We start from the raw sequence: 24,540 nt of genomic DNA, 5'->3' as shown, positions 1-24,540 counted from the left end.
AGACAGATTAGGAGAATGGGTAAGAAGGTGGCAAATGAAATACAATATTGGAAAATGCATGGTCATGCAATTTGGTAGGAGAAATAAATTTGCAGTTTATTTTCTAAAAGAGAAAATCAAAAATCTGAGATACAGGGGACTTGGGAGTCCTTGTGCAGAACACCCTGAAGGTTAACTTGCAGGTTGAGTTGGTGGTGAGCAAGGCAAGGGCAATGTTAGCTTTCATTTCAAGAGATCTAGAGCAGGAATGTGATGCTGAAGCTTTGTAAGGCACTGGTGAGACCTCACCTTGAGTGTTGTGAACAGTTTTGGGCTCCTTATCTGAGGAAAGATGTGCTGGCATTGGTGAGGATTTAGAGGATTTTCACAAGGATGATTCCGGTAATGAAACGGTTATCATACAGGGAAAGTTTGATAGCTCTGGGTCTGTATTCGCTGGAATCTAAAACAATGAGGATGGATCTCATTGAAACCTTTTGAACGTTGAAAGGCCTAAACAGAGTGGATGTGGAAAGGATTTTTCCCATGGTGGGGGAGTCTAGGACAAGAGGGCACAGCCTCAGCGTAGAGGGGCATCCATTTAAAACAGATGTGGAGAAATTTCTCTAGCCAGAGGGTGGTGAACTTGTGGAATTTGTTACCACAAGCATCTGTGGGGGCCAGGGCGTTGGTTGTGTTTAAGATGGAAATTGGCATGAACATGACATGTGGGTCGATTGGCTCCTAATTCAAATGTATGTGTGCTGGGTAGAGAGTAGCACAGTTCAATCCTCACTTCGAGTGCTCTGTGTGCGAAGCTTGCATGTTCTGCCTGTGCCTGATTTCCTCCCACAGCTAGTTGATATTTTCTGTTGTCCATAGTCAGGTGTCATTTCCTTGAAACGGCCTGTATAGAAAATAATTGGGGAAACTGGACAGATGGAATTGCTTTGAGGTCCAGTATTGATTCAGTAGACTAAATGGCCATCTTTCATGCCATGAGAAAATACGAATTGACGAAAAAAATGTTCCTCTAGGTTTAAATCGGGCAATTGTTTAGATCTACTGATGTCAACAGTGCCAAGTGGGCTGAGTTGAAGGTGTCATCTGTCAGACTTGGACATACCCAGTTCCAGCTTTTTGACGTGGGCAGTATTGACAACTGAGATAAAATAAAACAAGGTAAAGTTTTTGTGTCTGTCAGCCCTTCTAGTGTGATGCACTTGTTGCAGGGTCCCTTGGACCCCGAGTGTACATTACAGCTTTCCCAGGAGACAAGAGGGCAGGTATGGGATCAGGCGATGAGTGTGCTTCCTGCACTGTCCCTCCACGATCAGGGATAGAGAGGTAGTTAGTGCCCTCTGTGAATGGAACACTTCGAAACCTTAACTGCAGTGTGGAGCTTGATGTGAGCCCTCTGGCCTCCATCCCACAGCTGCCCGCTTGGTGCATCCACGCCCGACTGACAAGAAGGAGGCATCTCAACTCAAAAGAACAGGTGCTAGGAAAATTTGGTATCCCATTGAAATCCTGGGGTTGAATCTACAGTCTCCTTGTTCACACTTGGGATGAGAAAGGTATATCACAGAATGTCAGATGGCATAATGGTAACCATTATTTGTGCTATACGCTACGTGTAGTGTGCTGTTGGTAATGTGGTTTGCACCTTGCCCCAAAGGAACACTGTTTCATTTGGCTATATTACTGTATGGTTGAATGATAATTAAACTTGAACTTGACCTTCAAGAAAAGGAAACAAGTGTGATGTGGAAACTACAGAGAGGTCTTTCTGATGTCTGACACAAGGACTTAATGAACCAGCTCCTCCCCATGGTTGAAGACCTGCTTTCTGAATCGCAGAGTGAATTGTGTCTGTCTAAATGATCTCCACTCCATGCAAACCTTAATGATAACAAGGGGAGTGGCACCAGCCTCTGTATGTGGCCTTCTGTAATCTCACTCCAGACTTTGTTCATCAGTCAGGATAGAACGTGGAACCCCCTCCTCACCCACAGAAATTCATCTCTCACATTTGCTCCACAAAAGCAAGTAAGTCACAATACTAACCAAGGGCAGAACTAATCTCAGTGAGGATGGGTGTCAAACAAGGCCTGTCACAGCACCAACAAGTCTACCAGTCTTTCCTGCTGCATCGTTGGACAAAATTCCCAACAATCCTCCCCAGGACTGGAGTTAATCTTCAGAACAAATAGCAAACTTTTCAATCCACAGTGTCTACACGAGCCAGAAAGACTAAAGTAGTGAGCTGCAGTGGGCAGTTGGCACTTCCATTCACACCCACCTGGGTGTCGATCTCTAAGACACTATTGACTCGTTCACTGAGATATACCTGAGGGTGGATCTATGCTCAATGTCTGAAAGACCAGGATTCTCCACCAACCTTCCCCCGTTGCACTCCACAGCCTTTTGATGGGCGAGACCCGGAGAACTTGAAGCATTTTCCATATCTCGGGAACTATCTTCCAGCAAGGGGGGACATTGATGGTGAATTTCATCACTTTTGGTCTTTGGATAATAAAAGACATTTGAAAACCAAGTTGTCAGACCTGGTACAAACCTGATGGTCTGCCTGGCAGCTGCGATCCCTGCCTTCCTATGTTTCTGAGCCTTGGACTACCTGCAAGAGCATCTCAACAAACACTGTCCCCACAAAGTCCTCAATGGAAGGATAAGCAAACCAATATCAGACTCTCCTCTCAGGCCAATGCCCTCAGCACTGAGTCCCTCTAATTTGTAATGACCAGCGTGCTCAAAAATCTTGTAATTTTTCGCCCAGTGACAACAACGTGTGCGCACTGAATAATTCCTTCAATAGAAACAGTATAAATAAGCCAGTTCTAAAATCTGCAGACAAATCATCACAAACTCCATGTTGCCAACACTGTCCACATCAGAAACCAGAAAAGGAAATGTGATTGTTTATCATCGTGAAATATAGGTAATGTGCCAACGAGGTGGAGGGTGACAACCTTTTGCGCGCAGTGTAAATTCCTTCATGCACTAGAAGCAAAAGGTGTGTGCGCACGCACAAGTGCACACCGTAGAGGGAACATTGGTGGTGACCACCTTGCATCCACAGTCTACTGATCTACATCAGCCACATCCCAACTGTTGACGTCTGAATGGAACGAAGCCATTATCAATCCCGAAGGACTACTTCAGAAGATTTCCTCTAATGTAAATGAGTCTATGTCATAAGCATGAAAAACAATCCTCTAGTAAATCATTGCAAGGGCTTTTTTGGATCCCTTGATGGTGGAGAGGGAGTGGGTAAATCAGGAGGTGTTGCATTTTCCAGAAAACGTTGGAGAAAACACAACAGGCAGCATCTGCAGATGGTGGAAATCGAGAGCAACACACATGCTGCAGGAACTTGTGTGTGCTTCTTTTGATTTCGAGCATCTGCAAAATGTCTTATGTTTATGAGGTACTGCATCTCCCTGCAGTTGCCTGGGCAAGTGCTGTATGAAGGGGAGTGATTGGTGAGGATCTGAAGGAGAACTCCCATCAGCATGCTGAAAGAGCGAGAAGGTTATGCACCTGTAATGATCAGTTGTTTTCTCTCCAGAAACACTGATCAGCTCGGCAGGAATCCATTGGTTTCAGATTCCAGCAGTAGCTGACGAAACAGCATACCCTAATGCCTTCACCATCATTTTGGGAGACTTTAACAAGGCCAGTCTGAAAAAAATTACTCAGCGATTACCATCAACAGGTCACTTGCAATACCAGAGGAAAGAACACACTGGACCATTGTTACACCACCATCAAGAATGCCTACCGTGCTATTCCAGGCCCTCAGTTTGGGAAGTCTGATCACTGGTTGTACTCCTACTCCCTGAGTATAGGCAGAGACTGAAGACTGCAGCACCAGCAGTGAGGACCAAGAAGGTTTGGACAAGGGAAGCACAGGAGTGCCTACAGGACTGCTTTGAATCGGTGGACTGGACTGTATTCAGGGGTTCATCTTTGAACCGAGATGGGTATGCTGCAGTTGATACTGACTTCATTAAAACCTGTGTGGATGAGTGTGTGCCCACAAAGACTTACTGTACATTCCCGAACCAAAAGCCGTGGATGAACCAGGAGCTATGTCGTCTGATGAAGGCTAGATCTGTGGCATTCAAGTCTGACGACCCAGGCCTGTACCAGAAAACCAGGTATGATTTGCGGAGGGCTATTTCAAGGGCGAAGAGACAATTTCGAACGAGATTGGAGGCGACATTGCAGCTCTGGCAGGGTTTGCAGGACATTACGTCGGACAAAGCTAAACCCAATAGCATGAATGGCAGCATTGCTTCACTACCAGATGAACTCAATTTTCTCTATGCCCGTTTTGAAAGGGAGAACACAACTATAGCTGTGAAGATTCCGCTGCACCCGGTGACCCTGTGATCTCTGTCTCAGAAGCCAATGTTAGGCTGTCTTTAAAGAGAGTGAACCCTCGCAAGGCAGAAGGTTCAAAGGTCAAATTTAATGTCATCGAAATGTATACAATATACATCCTGAAATGCTTTTTCTTCACAACCATCCATGAAAACAGAGAAGTGCCCCAGAGAATGAACAGCATTTAAACATGAGAACCCCAGTCTCCCCCCCAGCTCCCCTTTCCCGCGCGTAAGCAGCACCGAGCAACAATCCTCCCTCCCCTCACCAGCAAAAAAAAGCATCGGTACAATCACCGAGCCCAAGCATGTGCCAAGCAATAGCAAAGACACAGACCAAAGTTATCCCAAAGGCTTCACATTTCATCCAAAATTCGACAACCCACAGGTTCTCTCTCTCCCTGGCAAGGGAGAGGGAGGTGTCCCCCCTTTTCACAGCGAGCAGGGAGACATAACATCAACCCGCTGGTTTATGATGTTAAAAGTCCGTTCCGTCGCTTTTTTCGAGTTTTGTGTCCGAAGATTGCAAAGACCTGGGGTCTTCGGGCCCACAGTGAAAGATTTTCTGGCCTCCCCGATGACACACGAGTCTCCTGCTGTGAAACTGACCCTCGATCCGCCCGTCTCCAGAGCCCCGAGGTCTCAGGCTTCCGAACACGATCGAGATTCTCAGGCCGAACCCTTGGCATGTCGAATAACGTGGCCAGTCGTGGAGAACCGGTCCCACTCCCTCAAAGAACTGAAGCCTGCGTGTAACTCCAGGTCAGGGTCTTCAAAACAACCCTGAAAGGGAGAAATAAAGATGTTAAAGATAGAAATAGAGCTGTTTCCGAAGAGGCAAGCAAAGGAGTTGCTGTTATGTGCCATTATCCCTCCTAAGCTTCACCTCCGCCTGGATGGAGTACCTGGTAAGGCTCTGAAAACCTGTGCCAAAGAACAAGCGGGAGTATTCAAGGACATTTTCAACCTCTCACTGCTGTGGGCAGAAGTTCCCACTTGCTTCAAAAAGGTAACAATTATACCAGTGCCTAAGAAGAATAATGTGGGCTGCCTTAATGACCGTTGACCAGTAGCACTCATATTGACAGTGATGAAATGCTTTGAGAGGTTGGTCATGACTAGACTGAACTCCCGCCTCAGCAAGGACCTGGACCCATTGTAATTTGCTTATCACCACAATAGGTCAACGGCTGATGCAATCTCAATGGCTCTCTACATGGCTTTAGACCACCTGGACAACACAAACACCTATGTCAGGATGCTGTTCATCGACTATAGCTCAGCATTTAATACCATCATTCCCACAATCCTGATTGAGAAGTTGCAGAACTTGGGCCTCTGTACCTCCCTCTGCAATTGGATCTTTGACTTCCTAACCGGAAGACCACAATCTGTGCGGACTGGTGATAACATATCCTCCTCGCTGACGATCAACACTGGTGCACCTCAGGGGTGTGTGCTTAGCCCACTGCTCTACTCTCTCTATACACATGACTGTGTGGCTAGGCTAGCTCAAATACCATCTATAAATTTGCTGATGATGCAGCCATTGTTGGTAGAATCTTAGCTGGTGACGAGAGGGCGTACAGGAGTGAGATATGCCAAGTAGTGGAGTGGTGCCGTAGCAACAACCTGGCACTCAACATCAGTAAGATGAAAGAGCTGACTGTGGACTTCAGGAGGGGTAAGACGAAGGAACACATACCAATCCTCATAGATGGATCAGAAGTGGAGAGAGTGAGCAGATTCAAGTTCCTGAGTGTCAAGATCTCTGAGGATCTAACCTTGTCCCAACATATCGATGTAGTTATAAAGAAGGCAAGACAGTGGCTATACTTTATTAGGAGTTTGAAGAGATTTGGCATGTCAACAAATACACTCAAAAACTTCTATAGTTGTACCGTGGAGAGCGTTCTGACAGGCTGCATCACTGTCTGGTATGGGGTGGGAGGGGGGGGGCTACTGCACAGACTGAAAGAAGCTGCAGAGGGTTGTAAATTTAGTCGGCTCCATCTTGGGTACTAGCACACAAAGTACCCAGGACATCTTCAGGGAGCAGTGTCTCAGAAAGGCAGCGTCCATTATTAAGGACCTCCAGCACCCAGGGCATGCCCTTTTCTCACTGTTTCCATCAGGTAGGAGGTATAGAAACTTGAAAGCACACACTCAGCGATTCAGGAACAGCTTCTTCCCTTCTGCCATCTGGTTCCTAAATGGACATTGAACCCTTGGACACTACCTCACTTTTTAAAAATATACAATATTTCTGTTCTTGCACGCTTAAAAAAAATCTATTCAATATACATATACTGTAATTGATTTACCTGTTTATTTATTATTATTTTATTATATTTTTTCTCTGCTAGATTATGTATTGCATTGAACTGCTTTTGCTAAGTTAACAAAGTTCATGTCATATGCCGGTGATAATAAGCCTGATTCTGATTTCAGCCCACGGAGTTTTCTGACCATTTCTACACTATTCCTATCATAATCTATTTTATTCTCCCCATATTACAATCAACTCAACAGACTGTACGCCGCATCTACACACTAAGGTCAATTTACATTGCCCAATTAACTTAGCATCTCACACACGTAGGAGGAATCCGGAGCACCTAGAAGATACCCACATAGTTAGAGGAAGAACGTGTAAACTCCACACAGAAAGCACCGGAGGCCAAGGCTAAACCTAGGTTGCTGGAGTGGTGAGATCTTCTTGCTGCAACTCTGTGCTGTATTAACATGTCATGGAGTCATGCACCATGTATTTGGACCCTTTGGGTACATTGTTGTAGTTGGATGTTGAGTATCTACTGATACTGAACCGTTTGCTGAATGAAGGGTCTCCAACTGAAATGTTGATTGTCTATTTTCCTTCATAGATATTGCATGACCTGCTGAATTCCTCATTTGCTGCTATCGTTTTCACTTAAACCAGTTTTGGTTCTGAACCGCTCATCATATTTCCGGTTCCTCAGACGCTGATGAACTTGTCGAGTATTTTCATAATTTATTCTGAGGTGAACGTTCCTGTTGGATACACCATATAAATGTGCATGAAAAGCAAGAAAGAAAGTGCAGATGCCTGAGATTTTAAGAATGAGAAGAAACCCAGGAAAATGCCAGAAAATCTCAGCAGTTCAGGCAGCATCCTTGCAAAGAGAAATAGTTATCTTTACAGGTTGAAGAACTTGCCATCAGAACTGAAGAAGAGAGAAGATAATTAGTTTTAATTTGTGGAGTGGGGGAACGGGGTGGATAAGAGAAAGGGAACATCTCTGACAGGGTGTGGCCAGGATTCCTTAGGGTTTTGTTGTAAATGAGGTTGCCTGTCAATAAGGACACTAGTGTAGACCAGCAGGTAAGGCTTTGCTGATGAATAGAGAAAGTCTGAGCCAGTGTCACAGTCAGATGACCTGGTCCGGTCTGAGACAGAGAAAGTGAGATACCAGAAATTCTCAGATTAATTTCTTTGTCTATGTTCTTCCTCACTAATGGCTACTATTTTTTAAAGCCTACACCCCCCCCCCCTCCAATAGCCTATTAGTGTGTTGACTGAATGATCTTGTTTCAACTGTTGACCTGGTTTGTGGCGATCTGTTGGCTTGGTTTATTGGTGGGTTGCCACAGAATGCTGGAGGAACTTAGCAGATCGGGGAGCATTTGTGGAGAGGAGTTGAATCAGTACTTCGGGCTTGAGACCCTTCATGTAGTTGATTCGTGGGCCCAGTTTGCGGCAACGGCCTTGTTCATGAAGGGGGGAGAGGGTGACATGGGAATAAGGGGTTGCGGATGCTAGACTCTGAGCAGTAAGTTAGATGATAAGGGAGGGGTGATGGGAAGATAAAACTAGTGGGGAAGGGAAATAAAGTTAGGTAATGAGAGCTGGAGCGCTGTATAACTCGGGTAGATGAGGAGAAAAGAGCAGAGGAATACTTGAAAATGCACAATTCTGTATTAATCAAAGTATACACGGCAGAATATGAAACGCTGCCCCGCGAGGGTGCATTTGGCTTCACCCAGGGAGTGGAGAGAGGCCGACAGGTCGCTGAGGGGAGAATTGAAGAGAATCGGGGGGAGGGGCACCGCGGAGGGGCGGGACTTACGCGCCCGCTCTGAGACGACGGCTGCCGCTGATTGGAGCGGCGGCTGCCAATCGGGGCGGCCGATTGGAGCTTACGTTGATTGACGTGGCGATTGATTGGAGCGCGGGTTTTGGCGGGCTCTTTGGACTTGTCACGTCCGGGTCCAATTTGCCTCGGATCTCCGAAGTGTTTGGATGTGATTCTTAATCATACAAATCGACTGCAAAGTGTACTTTCTATAAGTAATAACGTTTTGTGGTGAAACTGTGACGCCTTCGGCTGTTTTTATAAATCATTTATTATCAATTCCCGTGACCATGCCGACAAAGAAACGGAAAGCGTGTAACGACAGCGATCGTAAGTACAATAGCAAATGGGAAGGAACATTTGTATGGGTCCGAGTTTATTGTAAATTGTGCCACTGCAACACTTTACCGAGAATTAGCAACCTTTCAAGTCACGAAAAATCGGAGAACTCCATCAAAAGGCCAGGCGCAACTTAACGTAACAAAGCCTCCTAGGCAAGGTAGTGATAAAGTTCAGGCGGTAGAGCTGCAGAAGTCATTGTCCCTTTCTCCCCCAGCCATGCCGAACTCAGCAGCTGACCCCGTTTCACCGGTGAAGAACACCGTGCTCAAGTTCGCCAAGCTGAGCGAGAATGCGTACCGGCCGACACGGGGCTCGGCCCGGGCGGCGGGCTACGACCTTTACAGGTGAGTCTTCGGGCTGGGGAACTGCCTCCTGTCTCCGTTTCCCGAGCTCTGGGCTGCATCTTCCTTCGCATTTTATTATTCCAATTAACCCATCACTCTTTATTGATTTTTCAAAAGTGACGCACTTCAAAAGAAAATACATAATAGGAAGCCTGCACTGCTATCGCGTGTTTTTATTTTCACTTTGCCACCAAATCCTTCACCCTGGGCTCTGATGCTCTTCCTTTCCCATTCCTCTTTCCCGCGCGATATGTTCACTTCCGGCGCTCTCTTCTCTCCCCTCCCCCTGCCACTCTGTCTTGTGGGTTGAGTGTATCCCTCCTGCACCCAATCACCCAATCGTATGTCACAATTCTAGGGTTATAGCATTGCAGGAGGCCATTCTGTCCATTGAACCAATGCTGAACATTGAACAGAGCGAACACATTTCTCTGTTCCCCTTGACCATCTTTTTTTCTGGTGCCTGTCTGTTCTAATTTTATGACCACTTGCTTGTACAAGGGGCATTTTAGGGTGGGTAGCAGGGGTGCAGTGCCAATTCTTTACGTACCGGAGCTGTACGGGGGAGGGGGTTGATTGATAAGTTTGTGGCCTAAGGTGGGAGATGAGTTATACAACTCTCATTTCATGCACGTGCAGTGATTGATTATGCAGAAAGTTTGAAGTTAATAACTTTTGTGGTATTTCTGTTTCAGATGATTGAAAATTGCTAGGTTTTTTAAAGCGCACGCACGCGCGCCCACACACACCCCTCTCTTATAATGTCAAGCACTAAACCAAGATGAAAGAAATATGAATTCCAGAGCTCTACAGAAATATAGTGATAGTTAAGACATTAACAAGATTATAGCCTATCACTACATTTCAGTGTATAACTGGTACAATAAAACATCTGAACAGGGATACAAGCCTGACTTTGAAGGGCCATTACTTTCAGAACTGCATTTGGACCCAGTTAGAAAATTTGAACCAGAAGCAGGCGAAACAGCTTTTGTCACTTTTACTGTTATCAGTCTTGTACGTTATTCTTGTTACGCTCCTCAGCTTGTTTACGAAAGAAAGAAGTTAACATTGTTTGCTTAGAAGCCATAGGGTTGTTAGTGAGAAAAATTTACTTTTGTATTGGCGAGTAATCCACGGACCATCACAGGTGTAGCCTTACTAAAGGCTGATTTATACTTGTGCGTCGCATCTACGCCGAACGTACCGCCTACCCTACGCTGTAGGGTGACGTGCACCTTCCCAAAAAAGTAACTCCCACGTTGTGGCGACGCAGACCGCAACAACTGTGATTGGTCCGCCTGGTAGCATTGCATTTCCTCCTGCACATTTCCGGTTGCTTCTTCTCCGCCATGTCTGTACACTGATGAGAAATAGATGAACTGAATCGTCAGATCTACCTGCTGACATGCGAAAATCTTTGAAATGCATTTCCTCGTCCATGTCTCTCACGAAGAAACTCAACACAGTGGCATAGAAACCCCACCGCCAACTAGCGTTTTGGTGTAGACCAATGCATGCGAGAGCCTACACAGAAGTGAAAATCAGGGCTACGGTGCAGCCTGTATGCACAAGTATAAATCAGCCTTAATACAACAGAGTCAGAGCGGACAGCAGGGCCCGCAGCGCTTAGCAGTGTTCCTAAGCAGGTATAAAAATAACAAGTAAAGCAAATAAGCTTTTTACACTTTCAGCCACCTGAATTGGAACCAAGTAATCAAGTATGAAAAAAAGAACGTCTAATGAAGCCACAAGTATTGCTGAATATTACTATCAAAAGCAGTAGGTTGGCAACTCTGCCTCGTACCGTTTCTTTCGCAGAAGTGGTTGGACAGGAAATGTACCTCTGAATGTCGATACTCACAATACCCTCCCATGTCGGGTATTACATGGTTAGACCAATACAGCTTCTGTTTAGAACATACAGGCCCTTTGGCCCACAATGTTGCCCTACCATCCATATACCCCCTCACCTTAAATTCCTCCATATAACTGTCTAGTACTCACACTAGTGAAATTTAAGAATCTGCCTCCACCACTGACTCAGGATTTAGTCTTTAAATATATAAAAAGTTAAAGAAGCTTGAATCTTTACATAAGTTATTATATGTATATGAATAAAAAATATTGTATTTTGGAAGTGACAAATGTTAACGGGGAGGAGAACAACCATTTGGGAGGTTTGGAAATGCATTTTGTCTCATTCATTGCCTCACTAAATTACTCTTTTTTCCTATCAGCAAAAAGAGAAAAAGAGCCTCTTTCCAATCAACTACAGTTGGTGGAGCGAGGCCAAGGGGTTGATCCGTTGTTAATGATAGTTGAAATAACGTAAAGCTAGCTTATAGCCTGGAAATGTTTTTCCCCATTTGGCTTGTTTTTAAAAAAAACTAAATTCACTTTATCCAGGTGTAAAGAGGATTTTGGATGATTATCTTGAATATTTCATCAAAATCAGGCCGAAGATAAGCGAGCAGTGAATTTTTGTTTCATTATTTTTGACTTTTAACCTTAGGTTTTGATGTTCATTCCTTGCTTAATATAGCTCCTACCTGGAATCCAATGGTACCCATTGGAAAAAGCGGAAAAATGCTCACACTTGTGTACAATCGTCCCTCGGCTGGAGAGAGACTGAGGACCTGTGAAATGGCGGGAGGCAACAGCAGGGTATGCTGGGGAAACAACGAGTCGAGCGAGGATGAATTTCACAATACCTAAATAAAAAACAGTCACAGCTCCAGGATTTCACCAAAAATGATCAATTATCCTATCGTAATGTTAGTGGTATTTTCCCCACCAGCCACCAACTCCTCTCCCCAACCTCCGCTCTTGTGAAATTCCCTCTATTTAATATGCGGCCGCTGTTAAATTCCACTTGTTTATTTTGACACTTATTTTTCGAGGTGCCGGAGCGACGCTCTGGTGAGCTCTGGCAGCACTGCACCCCTGGTGGGTAGTAACCACTTATCATGTGACATATAAATTCAAGAACGAGGTGGGTATTAAAGTGCATGGATGGTGCACTTTTTTCTTGATTATTTACTCCAGCTTGTTCAGTGCAATTCTCTGGTTATCTTGCAGTGCCTATGATTATGTGATCCTTCCTCAGGATAAAGTTATTGTGAAGACTGATATTCAGATTGCACTTCCTCCTGGTTTCTATGGCAGAGTGGGTAAGTGTTAATAATTGCTACTCTTAGCTTTCATGTATTTTTGTTTTATTTTAAATTATCAAGTACTCACTATAGAATGCATCTCAACTCAAATATGCCTATATATCTCAGGTTCAGGGAACTCCTCGATGATTGTAGGAGATGACTCAGACTGCACAAAGTGGTTGTGACAGCTTTGGACACAATTCTTTTCTAACATTTGACTCTTCTTATTTTATCAATGCGTTGTCTCCAGATGATATCAGATGCAATCTCCATTCATCTTTCCAAGCACCTACTTTTGATCACCTCTGTAATTCCCCACTTGTCCAGCAGTGAAACGTAGAAGCTCCGTGTTTGAGGATCCCTCACTGTGTCTCAGCTGTTCGACTTGCATACTCCTTCTGAGATTGGGTTTGAGGAGCTCCAAGCATGAACGTAAGGGACAAGCCAGCGACAGCGTAGCTGGTGAATTGCTGGTTCAATTGTTCATTACTATATGCAAGAAGGAAATTGGCAAGCTTCTGATTCAGAGTTGGTGTAGTGTGTTCTACTGACATTGCAGGCAGTGCATTCTTTAGACTGGACAAACCTTTCCGCCAAGCTGTTTGTAGCTGTAAGATACAGTCTGGATGTAATATGTTGCTTATTCTATTTGTTTCCAGGAATGGCTGAAGCTGTCCTGCAACAAACTGTGGTTCATCGACACTGGCTATGTGTTCTGGAACCCCAGTCCTTAAGAATAGGCTTCCCAATACACCAGCAGAGTGTGAGGCTGTAGTGGAGGCCATTGGGAACACTTGTGGCCACTTTGTAGCTGCATGCACAACTACCAAGAAATTTTTGCCCATGAATGGATGGCAAAATTCACATGAATCCTCTGCCAGAGCAATGCAAGCCATTCCCAGGGATGGAGAAGAGCTGTTCTTGGCATCTTCTGGACATATTGGCATCCCAAGCAGTGTATGGCAAGCTGCTCAATCTGTTGATCAGTTCCAAGCCACTGGACAAAACTTTGAGCTAACACTTTCATTGTGACCACTCCTGGATGTAGGTCTCCCCAAGAATTTAGCTCTCCGCTTGAATGGTACAAGAACTCTCAATTCCCACAGAAGGTAACCCCCTATCAAGTTTGCCCTGGCTCTGGTAAATCTGTGGGAAACTGAAGTTTCTGCTGCACATTGCAGCTGTTTTGGGTTGCCATGTAAACCAGGGACTGGAGTCTTTTCCAGTTTCCCTTTGGATCATCTCTGTCATAGTAGGGAGACTTTCGATTTGCATTAAGGAGAACACGTCAAAAGGAGTAAGTTTTCAGGTATTTCCTTTTCCAAGGTAAATGGGATAGTCCATCAGCATTTCCATGATTAATTGTTTTCCTGGATTCAGTCTCGTAATTGTGTCCTCTAAGAAATGGAGCCCATCTCTGCATCCATGCTTCTGCTGTTAGTGGAACACCCTTCAGGGGATTGAAAATGGACACTAGTGGTTGATGGCCAGTAATCAGTAACTCTGCTATACAGGTGCTGTTTGAAACATTTTGCATCCCAAACCAGACTCAAGGCCTCTCTTACAACCTGTGCATACTTTTTCTCTGCAGTAGTAAAGGAATGTGATGCAAAGGCTATGCGGTGTTCATTTCCATCACTACTACCATGTGATAAGACTGCACCTATTCCATAAGGGAAAGTGTCACAGGCAAGCTGATGTAGATCATGGTGTGCGAGTACAATGTCTGACGTCACCACTTCCTTTACCTTTTTGAAAGCCACCTCATACTGCCTTGTCCATTGCCATTTTTTCCCCTCCGATCTGTAGTAGTGAGTTCCAGGAGTGAAGCACAGTAGCCAGATCTAGCAAGAACCTGTTAAAGTAATTGAGAATTTCTGAAATGGACCACAACTGTGACATGTCCTTTGGCTTTGGGGTATCCACCACTGCTTGAATTTTCTCAGCACTCTTATGTAATCCTTGTGTGTAAATAGTGTGACCACAATAAGTGAAGCTTGGTTTAAAGAATTAGCACTTGTTACGTCATGCTCTGAGCCCATGATCTTTTAATCTTTTTAAGTGTCTTCAGATTTTGGAGATGTTCTTTGTCATCCTCACTGGTAGCAGTGATGTCGTCTAGGTAACACTGCCTGGGCAACCTTGCAGCATCTGGTCCCATAGCTTTCTGCCAAAGTGTAGGTGCAGATGCCACCTCAAAAATAAACCTATTTCAGTGATAAAGCCCTTTGATGAGTCTTTATGGTGGAAAACGCTGGACTTTTCTTCCATCTCCATCTGTAGGTAGGCCTCAGCTAAGTCCACTTTGCAGAAGTGTTTCCCTCCAGAGAGGTTTGCAAAGATATCCTCTATCCTGGGCATTAGGTTCTAGTACTGGGTTGATGGTGACCTTAAAATCATCACAGATCTCGATGGACCTATTCTTTGCTACTGGGACCACTGATGTTGCCCGTGGGTTCCACTCAACTTTGGAAAGAATTGCTTTGGCCTCTGTGCCATCCAGCTCACTGGCTGCTTTATCATGGATAGTATATGGAACTGAATGGGTTTTGTAAAACTTGGGTGTGGCATTTAACACTGTTTTATCCTTGGTATGTTTGAGTTTTTCAATGTCATCCAGGACCACTGTTGTGGCATCATTCAGTACCTTCCTTAATTCACTTTCAGTTGACTAATAAAGGGATGTCGCATGCAAATTGTGGTTGGATCTCCAATCAAATTATAGTTGTCTCAGCCAATCATGCACCCATGATGCTGGCACTCCTGTTTACCACATAAAACTCAATGTGGCTTATTAGTTGTTGAATTTCACTGTCATAAACATCATTCTCACAGGAGTTGTCTTCTCTCCAGTACAAGTTCTTAGTCGGGTCATCTACAGGCTTCAGTTCAGTATCATTGAAATGTTCAAACTCTTTCTGGTATGACTGAAGCAGCCAAGCCAGTGTCCAATTCTAATTTAATTTGCCATTCACTTCTAGTGTAAGCCATATTTGTCTATTGTAAGTTTTCACATTGTAAATCTCAAGGCTACTCAGTCATGTGTCACTCTCATCACTATCAGTTTTTATCAACAGCATGCAGATTAGTGCTCTTTTTGAAACTGCATCTTGATTTAAAAAAAAATATTTTTCTCTTCCCTGTACTCTCCATTTATTTTTGTCTGCCCCTCATGCTCTCTGTAAGTTTCACCTTTAAACCTGCATTGGTCTGATCTTTGTGAGCCCCTGGCACAATGTAATACAATTTGGTTCGGCCAGGTAGGTGTCTGTTCAAATGTTGAATTTTTTTTGTTAATGCTCACTTTCATTCCACACTGCAACTTAATGACGTCTCTGGTGACTGTTTCCATTGATATAGCGATTTCAACAGCTCTTTTAAATGTGAGTTGTGCTTCAGTTAGCAGCTGTTTTTGAATACTTTCTTGTAAGATTCCACAAGCTAAACAATCTCTTGGTGCATCATTAAGCTACTGAATTGGCAGTACTGAAATGCTCAGATTCGGCAACTCAGCCACTTGAGCTGAAATGGACTCCCCTTCCTTTTGATTCCACTTGTAAAAGCGAAAGCATTCTCCAATCAACAATGGTCACAGTTGTAAATGTTCCTGCTTTATTTTTACATTAATTGCAAAGCTTGTTTTGGCTGGTTTGGTTGGAGTGGTCAAACTTTTTCACTTATTACATTCAGCAAAACTGGCATTCCCTTATCATTGGTTATTCCAGTTGCTTAAAAATACTGCTCAATTCATTCAGTAAGCATCAACCAGTTATCTTTTTTGTAATCAAATGTGTCTGTTTTTACAATGTAGCAGGCCATTTCTGATTTTTAAAAGTTTTATTATTATCACCTGGTACTCACTGCTTACAAACTCATAAATCTCGTCCAGTATCTGTCATTTTTATTTTTAACTTGATGTGTCTCGCCTTGCGAAGAAAAATAAAGTGCTGCGCTTCAGTGGTGGAGCAGGCTTGACAGGTCAGGACAGGCCTGTTCCTATTTCTTGTGTTCAACAAGTAGGTAGTCGTCTCATGTTTGTTCCAGAATTTACTTGTCGCCTTTGTTTTGTAACACCAGAGACGATTTGAAAGAAAAATATGGGAGCTAGGAGATGCTCATGCGCGTAGTTCCACTTTAGTAAGGTGCACACTTATGACATGGTGATGTAATAACTATAGGACCATAATGTATAGGAACAGAATTAGGCCATTTGGCCCATTGAGTCTGCTCTGCCATTTCATCATGGCTGATCCAATTTTCCTCAGCTCCAATCTCCTCCCTTCTCCCTGTATCCCTTCATGCCCTGACCAATAAAGGATCTTATCGAGCTCTGCCTTGAATATACATAAAGACTTGTCCTCCACAGCTGCCTGTAGCAATGAATTCCATATGCTATTCATGTACTAATTAAATAATTCTTTTGAGTTAGTGGTGGAGAGGAGGTCACTAAACAATCTGTTATCCATTATGGACAATCTGAAGCATCCTCTCCATGATCTGCTGAATAAGCAGAGAAGTACCTTTTCGGACAGACTCATTTAACTCCACTGTCACAAGGATCATTACAGAAAATCTTTCCTACTAAATACAATAAGCACATACAAACAGTTCATCTCTGCAACAGGTGAACACACAATATGTTATTTTGTACATTATTATTACACATTGGTACTCTTTTTATTACCGTTTTTACTCTATTCTCTATTATTTGTTAAGTGCGTGAATCCCGCTTTCTTCTTGGGCGTCTAGGAAAACAGCTCATTAGCTGTCGTTGGCAGTCTCCCAATTCATCGTCGAGAAACTTATCTTTCTCTGGCTTTGTACATCTAGGGTATACACACTCCGGTCTTGCCAAATCCATGAAATTGGCATGTCTCGCCCATCCAAGCCCTGGTTTGTGTATGTTGTGTGTTTGCTGCCCTGTTTCAGCTTGTCACAGGAAATAATGGACTGCACATGGCAAACAATTAAAAGGAGTATCTTTATGAATATTAACTTGACTAAAGAGTTAATAGAGAAAAAAAAGAGCCCGTTATGATTAAACAGTCAAACGTGCACAGGTTGGAGCTCAAATCCAAAAGTCATATTCACCGATCCCCAGTGGACTCCTGCACCTTATTTCCATCAAATCATTGTCCCCTCCAGATCTTTCCTGTTTACATGGAGAGGCTGCTCCCTGTCCATTACATGGCCTTCCAACAACTCGGTTTGTCACTGGTTGAGCTCCACTCCATACCCATTTACTTTAGAGCCCTGTCTCCCGTCAATGTCCAGCCACAAACATGCCTGCCCACTGCTATTCCCCCATTTCATCTGCATCAGCGTGTGGAGGTTTAGAAATCCTTTAGTTAGTTATTGGGAAGTTTGCAAAGGGTAGCATATACCACACCTCCATTTCATCATCCTCTGAGTCCATTCCATATTTAGTGGTGACGTCCCTTCCAAACATGTCCGCTGCTTGCCCTTCTGTTCTCCCACATCGCTGCAGAGTCTTACTAGGTGTAAGATCCATGTCAGGCTCTGGGTCAACACATACCTCTTGTCCTAGAGGTAGAAGGTGGTTCAGATGGAGAATCTTTGACAGCTCCATTCCCATCCTCTGGTTTCACCTGGAAAACTGGTACATTTGGCATCTGACTCCCCATTATGTAAAGTGTAGCCACCCAGTGGTCAAACAACTGCTTCCCTGGTAGCCCCAAATTCTTTGAGAACTCGCCTTCAGGCATCAGTTGGGAGAACCTAACCTTTTGATCTCTTTTTTCCTTGATTCTGCTATGTAGCAGACCTCAGCTCATTCAAATGCCTTTTGCAATTCTCTCCTCGTATCAGACACATACTCAGATAAGTCTTCTATGGCAAATCTTCCCTGCCAGTCCCAAAACAGAGGTCAATGGGCAACCTTGCTTTGTGCCCGAATATTCTGTGTACAGTTGTAGCAGTGGACCAGATTCCCAAAATGTTGATTCCATTTGTTCGTGCTGTTCTTCAGGGTTCTCAGCATGTTCAGCATTGTCTGGTTGAACCTCTTGGGTTGGGGATTACCCTGAGAGTGATGAGGCATAGTCCTAAACTTCTCAACTCCAAACATGCTCATTAACTCGTGTGAGCTTACTGTCAAAATCCCTACCCTGATTGCTATGTATCTGTCTGCAGAGGTCATAATGAACAAAATACTTTTTCTATAATATTTTGGCCATGGTGGACACCCTCTGATCCTTTGTAGGGGAGGCTTGAGCATATCTGGTGTGATCATTAATATCCAAGACATTTGCCGTGGTGCTGGGATTGAACTCTATGGATAGGAACTCCATACATACCAGATCAAGTGGCCCTGCACTCGACAGATGGGATAATGGACTGGCCCTTGTAGGCAACGTCTTCCTCCAAATACAGGCTTCGTAGAACCGATCTCTGACCAATCCATGGGTCTTGTCAAACCCCAAATGACCTGAATCATCATGAAGTGACTTCAACATAATCCTCCGATACTTCTCAGGCAGACCAACTGGGAATGCCGAGGCCTACCTGGAGGAGATGTGACCCAGTACAAAACATGGTTCCTCAACTCCAGTTTGCGCCATTCTCTCAGCAGTATGTTTCATCTTTTCAGCTTGGGCCATATCCCCTTTTGCAACCGCTGACCAAATAGTACCTATGCAAGGGTCATCTTGCTGAGCGGCAGTCAGTTCCCCTGGGCTCAACTCGGGTAACTGCTTAGTATTCAGAGCAGTCAGGTTGCAGTAAGCTGTGGAATGGCAAAATCAGAAGCTCCCAAATTGTCCACTACTCTGGATCCTGCCCTTGCCTTGCTTCTGACTTCCCCATGATTGAAAACTGGCGCATTGTTTTAACTTCAGGTTCAGGAAATCTCTCCCACACTCCATCCACTTCCATCCCTTCATGAGCATTTTGGGGACAAGGTGTCCACATCAATGATCTGCTCCCTGGCCGGTACTTCAGGCTGAAATCATAAATAGACAGCGCCACCCACCAACGATGGCCTGTGACATCCAATTTTGCCGAGGTCAGGATACAAGTCAATGAATTGTTGTCCATTCTCGTCTTGAACTTGGTGCCATATAATCACTTACCATCACTGCCCATTTCAATGCCAAAAACTCCAATTTGTGCACGTGGATAGTTTCGCTCGGAGTGTGACAGACTCTGGCTGACGAAAGAGAAAGGTCTTGACCCGTGCACTAATCCTGATACAGCAAGCCCCCAAACCCCCTCTGCTGGCGTCTATGCAATACATACAGCAATTGGAGGTCTGCAAAAACCAACACAGGCAATTTTGTCAGCAGCTCCTTCAGCAACTTGAAAGACCTTCATATTTTGCATCCCATATTGCTCCAAAAGTCTTCAAAGAGCTAAGATAATCTTTACCATCCTCTCCTTTCCACCTCCCTTTCTTCCCCAAGGGCAGGTAACCGTATGGAAGCTAATTCAAAAAGTGATTCACTTCAGAGTAGTCCTTCGTGAACTTCTGATTGTACCCATAGAATCCAAGGAATGAGTGTAGGGTGCTCACATTCTTGGGCCTTGGCCATGTGGTCACCATCTCTGTAGTTACTCCATCCTGTGAGACTACATTCCCAACATAGCTGAAAGATGTATAACTGGTATTTGTCCAGTGACAGTTCTAATCCTTCATCTTTCAGGAGGCCTGACACCTTCAGTAGCTGCGCCTTTTGCTCTTCGAGAGTGGATCCAAATGCTATGAGATCCTCCAGGTACACCAGCACCTCCAACAAGTTCAAATCCCCAACAGTTTTCTCCATGACATGCTGGAAAATAGCCGGTGCTCCTGATATGCCCTGGAGCATCCTTTCAAACTGAAAGAATCCAAGTGGACACATACATGCTGCCTTCTTGTCAGCCTCACTCGTGGGTATCTGATCATACTCACTCCTCAGGTCCAGCACACTGAACCACTTTGCACCACTAAGGCAGGCCAGTGTGTCCTTGATCCTCAGAACAGTCTACTGATTGGGGACTATGCGCCAGCTCAGAGTCTGATATCAGTCAACACACACTTGTCCTTTCCCATTCTTCCTTGCCACATTTGTAACAGACAATACTGGCTCATCCCTTTTTCAGGGGACCCCATACAACAGCAGCCTTATGACGTCCCATCAGTGGGGCCAGCTCCCTATCGGTTTTGGCAGCAGCTGCTGTTAACAACCTGGACACTTCCGCTCTAAAATCTGCCACAAACTCCTGTAACATTCCTGGTTATGGGCTATCAGGGGTCACTTCAGCAATGGAGGCTACTAACGAGGATTGTACCCTGCTGACAGGCATCCCATTCCTCCATTGTGTTTCCCTCTTAGTTCTCTGATCAGCTCAGCAAGTTGGGGGAGGGGGGGCACGTCTTACGAAACATTCGGAAGCTGAACAATCATATCCTGTGATTGCGCCTTTCGCCACTTGGGCCATCCTTCACTGATTCACCTCAGCCGTTTGGATGGCCCCTCTATGCCGCAAGCAACTCAGCTGTCTCTTTAGCCAAAAAATGTAGGTAGAAGGTTTCTCTACCTTCTGAAACATGTTTCTAAACCTTGTCATAAGCTCTGTTGGGCTTCCCATCATGCAAAAATGTTCTCTACTGCTTGTGTATAGCCCGCAGAAGTAGCCAAAGGATTCTGTCTTTAAGGATCTCACTACCTCATGAGCTGGACCTCTCTGACTCTACCAGTCGCTGTCTTTTCACATTATCAGAGCACTGCTACGTATGTTCCCTTTGAGCTATGCGCACAAAGGAAGTTAATGTGTGCATGAAAGGTTAGTTACCTAAAATAATGTAGTAATTAGTAATTATACTTACTGAAAATAATCTTTTAGCCAAATGTTTCTATTAACTAGTTAGTTGGTTTTTCAAATACAGGCCCTCCCCGCTTTATGAATGTTCACTTTACGCCACTTTGCTTTTACAAAAGACCTATATTAGTAACTTGTTTTCGCAATTAAAAAGAAGATTTTCGCTTTTATGAAAATTTTTCCCATATAAATTAATGGTTCTTCGCTTTACGCCACTTTGGCTTAAGAAGGGTTTCATAGGAATGCTCTACATTTGTAAAGTGGTGTGGGGGGGGGGGGGGGAACACCTGTACCGCAGTGCACGTCACTAATTTATGTCACCTCACCTTTCCTGTTCTGGTTTGTATAGCTGCAACACGGCGGCAGCCATCTTTGGCAGACAGTGTTCATATCGTAAACTTCACATGAACAAGTTAATGCCTTGTGTCTAAAATATGATTTTCTAGCTGAAAATACTGTAATAGTTAGACAGTTTAATGATTTCAAATTTTCTGTGCAAGAAAAAATTAAATCCAAACTGATTTCAAGCTTTGCTCAAATGGTGGCATTTGTACTTCAAAATGAATAGTTTTGCGACCTTGCACAGTTGAGGGACATTGGGGGAACCTTTCTTGCATCTAGTGTGGACTGTGAGCGAGGTTTTAGCCTAATGAATCAACTCAATAACAAGCTGAGAAAACGTTTAGGTGAATGTCATTTGGATATGTTAATGAGAATCAAAAGCTATCAATTGGATGCAAGTTCTATTAGTCTAGATAGTTTACAAAATACGGGTAAATGGCAAAGAGGAGAGAGAAAAAATAACTGAGTGACTTAAATATGTATGTTACTTTGTTGTTACTCTGTGCAGTTTTATGTCAAATATTTTGTAAACCTCCATAAACTGCCATGTGTGCATTCAGTGCGCACATACTTTTGTCACAAGAAAAAAATTTGCACAACATAAGACTTTTGTGCACACTGACTACTAAAAGTTAGAGGGAACATTGACTGCCACTCATCCAGCATTTGAGAGGTCTGCTCTGCCTAAGTCTCATTCCTCCTCCCCCTTGTGGGTGGGCATCATTCCTAAGAACATTTTCAGCCTATGATAACTGGGATTCTCCACCGGTGCACGTGGCTATTTATTTGCCAGGGATGAAAGGGCCGATACCAGCTCAAAATTCTCACCCTTCACTGGAGGACTCAGACCTTCCACATCAGACCACTCCTTCCCCTCACTCCACAGAAATGAGAGCAACTTGTCTTTATTAACCCACTCTTCCAGCTTTCTCTCCTGATTGAATGGCCCACATTGCTAAGCGCCCCTTATCTCTAACAATAACCCGAACATTGTTAGCAGTGAAACCTTTACCAGGGCGTTACATGTGTTTTTAAATGTTGCTGCTTTAACAAATGAATTTCCCACTTGGGATCAATATTATTATTATGGAAAGAATTATGTAAAAAGAATGCTTAATCAATATTACTCAAATTTGAAATTAAGTACACTTCACTAACCCACTCAACCTTTCCTTACAACTTGTACAGTCGCCCTTCCTTATCTGCAGGGGATTGGTTTTGAACCCCCCCCCGTGAATACCAAAAAACGTGGATGCTGAAGTCCCTTATTTAACCTGAATTAGTGCGGTGGTCTTTAGGACCCAGCAGAACCCCGGACTTTGTTTAACATGTTTGGTGCGGTGGACGTTAGGACCTGGCGTAGCTCTGAATTTCTGTTCACGAAAATAATCACGATCGCGATTGGAAATAAGGTGGAAGTAATAAAGCGATCAGAAAGAGGTGAAACACCATCAGTCATTGGAAAAGCGTTAGGCTACGTCGGTCAATGATCGGAACAATTTTAATGGAGCATGTGAAAGGCCCTGCCCCGATGAAAGCTACAATTATTACTAAGCAACACAGTAGTTTAATTATTGAAATACATACTTTTCTTAAATGTTTTATATGCACAGAAAGGTAAAATATGTACTATATACTAAGAAAAACGTTTGACTAACTGACGCTAAATAATACCAGATGTACCTGTTCCAACTTCAAATCCGACTTAGAGATGGACTCAGGAATGGAACTCATTCATAAGCTGGGGACTGCCTGTACAGTCAGCCCTCCTTATCCGCAGATTCTGCATGCGCGAATTCAACCAACCGCAAATTGCGAAAACCCGGAAGTGCTCTTCCAGCACTTGTTGTTTGAGCATGTACAGACTTTTTTTTCTTGACATTATTCCCTAAGCAATGCAGTATAACAACCATTTTACATAGCATTTACATTGTATTAGGTATTATAAGTAATCTAGAGATGATTTAAAGTATACGGGAGGATGTGTGTGGGTTATCGTGCTTCAGGATAAAAAAAAATCGTAAGTTCTCTTAGTATGTCAGAACAGGTACATCCGGTATTATTTAGCGTCAGTTAGTCAAACATTTGTTTTAGTATATAGTATATATTTTTCCTTTCTATGCATATAAAACACTTAAGAACATATGTTTCAGCGCCAGGCTTGGGAACGGAAATTCTCGTGTAAAGGGGGTTTCTTCTTTTTTCTTTGTTACTGTGTATGTAATCAAAATAGCTTCTTTGTTTTGTTAAAAGCAGGAATGCTTCTTTGTTGCGAGAGAGTGCTGGAAGCTTGTTTGGGTTAAACTCGGGACTTGGGACAGATCGCTCTCTAATGCGCTCTCCACCATGCCGGGTTGATGTGGAGGATCAAAAACTCAAAACTCCAAAACCCAATAATTAAACCACTGCGTTGCTTAGTAATAATTGTAGCTACGATCGGGGCAGAGCCTTTCTCACTTTATCCTTTAAAATTGTTCCGATCGTTGACCGACGTAGCCTAATGCTTTTCCAATGACTGATGATGTTTCCCCTCTTTCCGATCGCTTTATTATTTCCACTTTATTTTCAATTGTGATCGTGATTATTTTCGTGAACAGAAACACTGCGCATTCAGAGCTCTGGTGCCGGGTCCTAATGTCCACTGCACTGAGACAGGTTAAATAAGGTCTGGGGTTCCGCTGGGTCCTAAGAACCACGGCATTGAGACAGGTTGAATAAGGGACTTAAGCATATGCGAATTTTGGTATCCATGAGGGGTCCCGGAACCAATCCCCCTCAGATAAGGAGGGCCGACTGTACTTTTAAGTCATTTCTAGATTACTTATAATATCTAATACAATGTAAATACTATGTAAATAATTGTTATACTGTATTGTTTAGGGAATAATGACAAGAAAAAAAAGTCGGTACATGCTCAAACAACAAGTGCTGGAAGAGCACTTCCGGGTTTTCCTGATCCGCAGTTGGTTGAATCCGCGGATAAGGAGGGCAGACTGTATCCTCAAATCCCTGCTGTACCTTTGCAATTGTAATC

General features: G+C 43.8%; 1 protein-coding gene across 3 annotated transcripts in view; it reads left to right on the top strand.

Annotated features, from left to right (window-relative positions):
* LOC140714124 (deoxyuridine 5'-triphosphate nucleotidohydrolase-like) overlaps positions 1 to 24,540 on the top strand; it is a 46,811-nt gene that overhangs the window by 8,315 nt on the left and 13,956 nt on the right. For 2 of the 3 annotated variants that reach the window (XM_073024913.1, XM_073024911.1), the window contains exons 2-3: positions 9,057 to 9,186; positions 12,268 to 12,359. In XM_073024913.1, coding sequence (XP_072881014.1) covers positions 9,057 to 9,186; positions 12,268 to 12,359 — 222 coding nt within the window. Of the gene's footprint in view, positions 1 to 8,613; positions 8,831 to 9,056; positions 9,187 to 12,267; positions 12,360 to 24,540 lie in introns of those variants that run through there. The other variant, XM_073024912.1, reaches the window with a different exon arrangement.

Source organism: Hemitrygon akajei, chromosome 21 (genome assembly GCF_048418815.1).
Source record: "Hemitrygon akajei chromosome 21, sHemAka1.3, whole genome shotgun sequence".
Taxonomy (NCBI): Eukaryota; Metazoa; Chordata; class Chondrichthyes; order Myliobatiformes; family Dasyatidae; genus Hemitrygon; species Hemitrygon akajei.
This window is presented reverse-complemented; position numbering and strand designations above follow the sequence as displayed.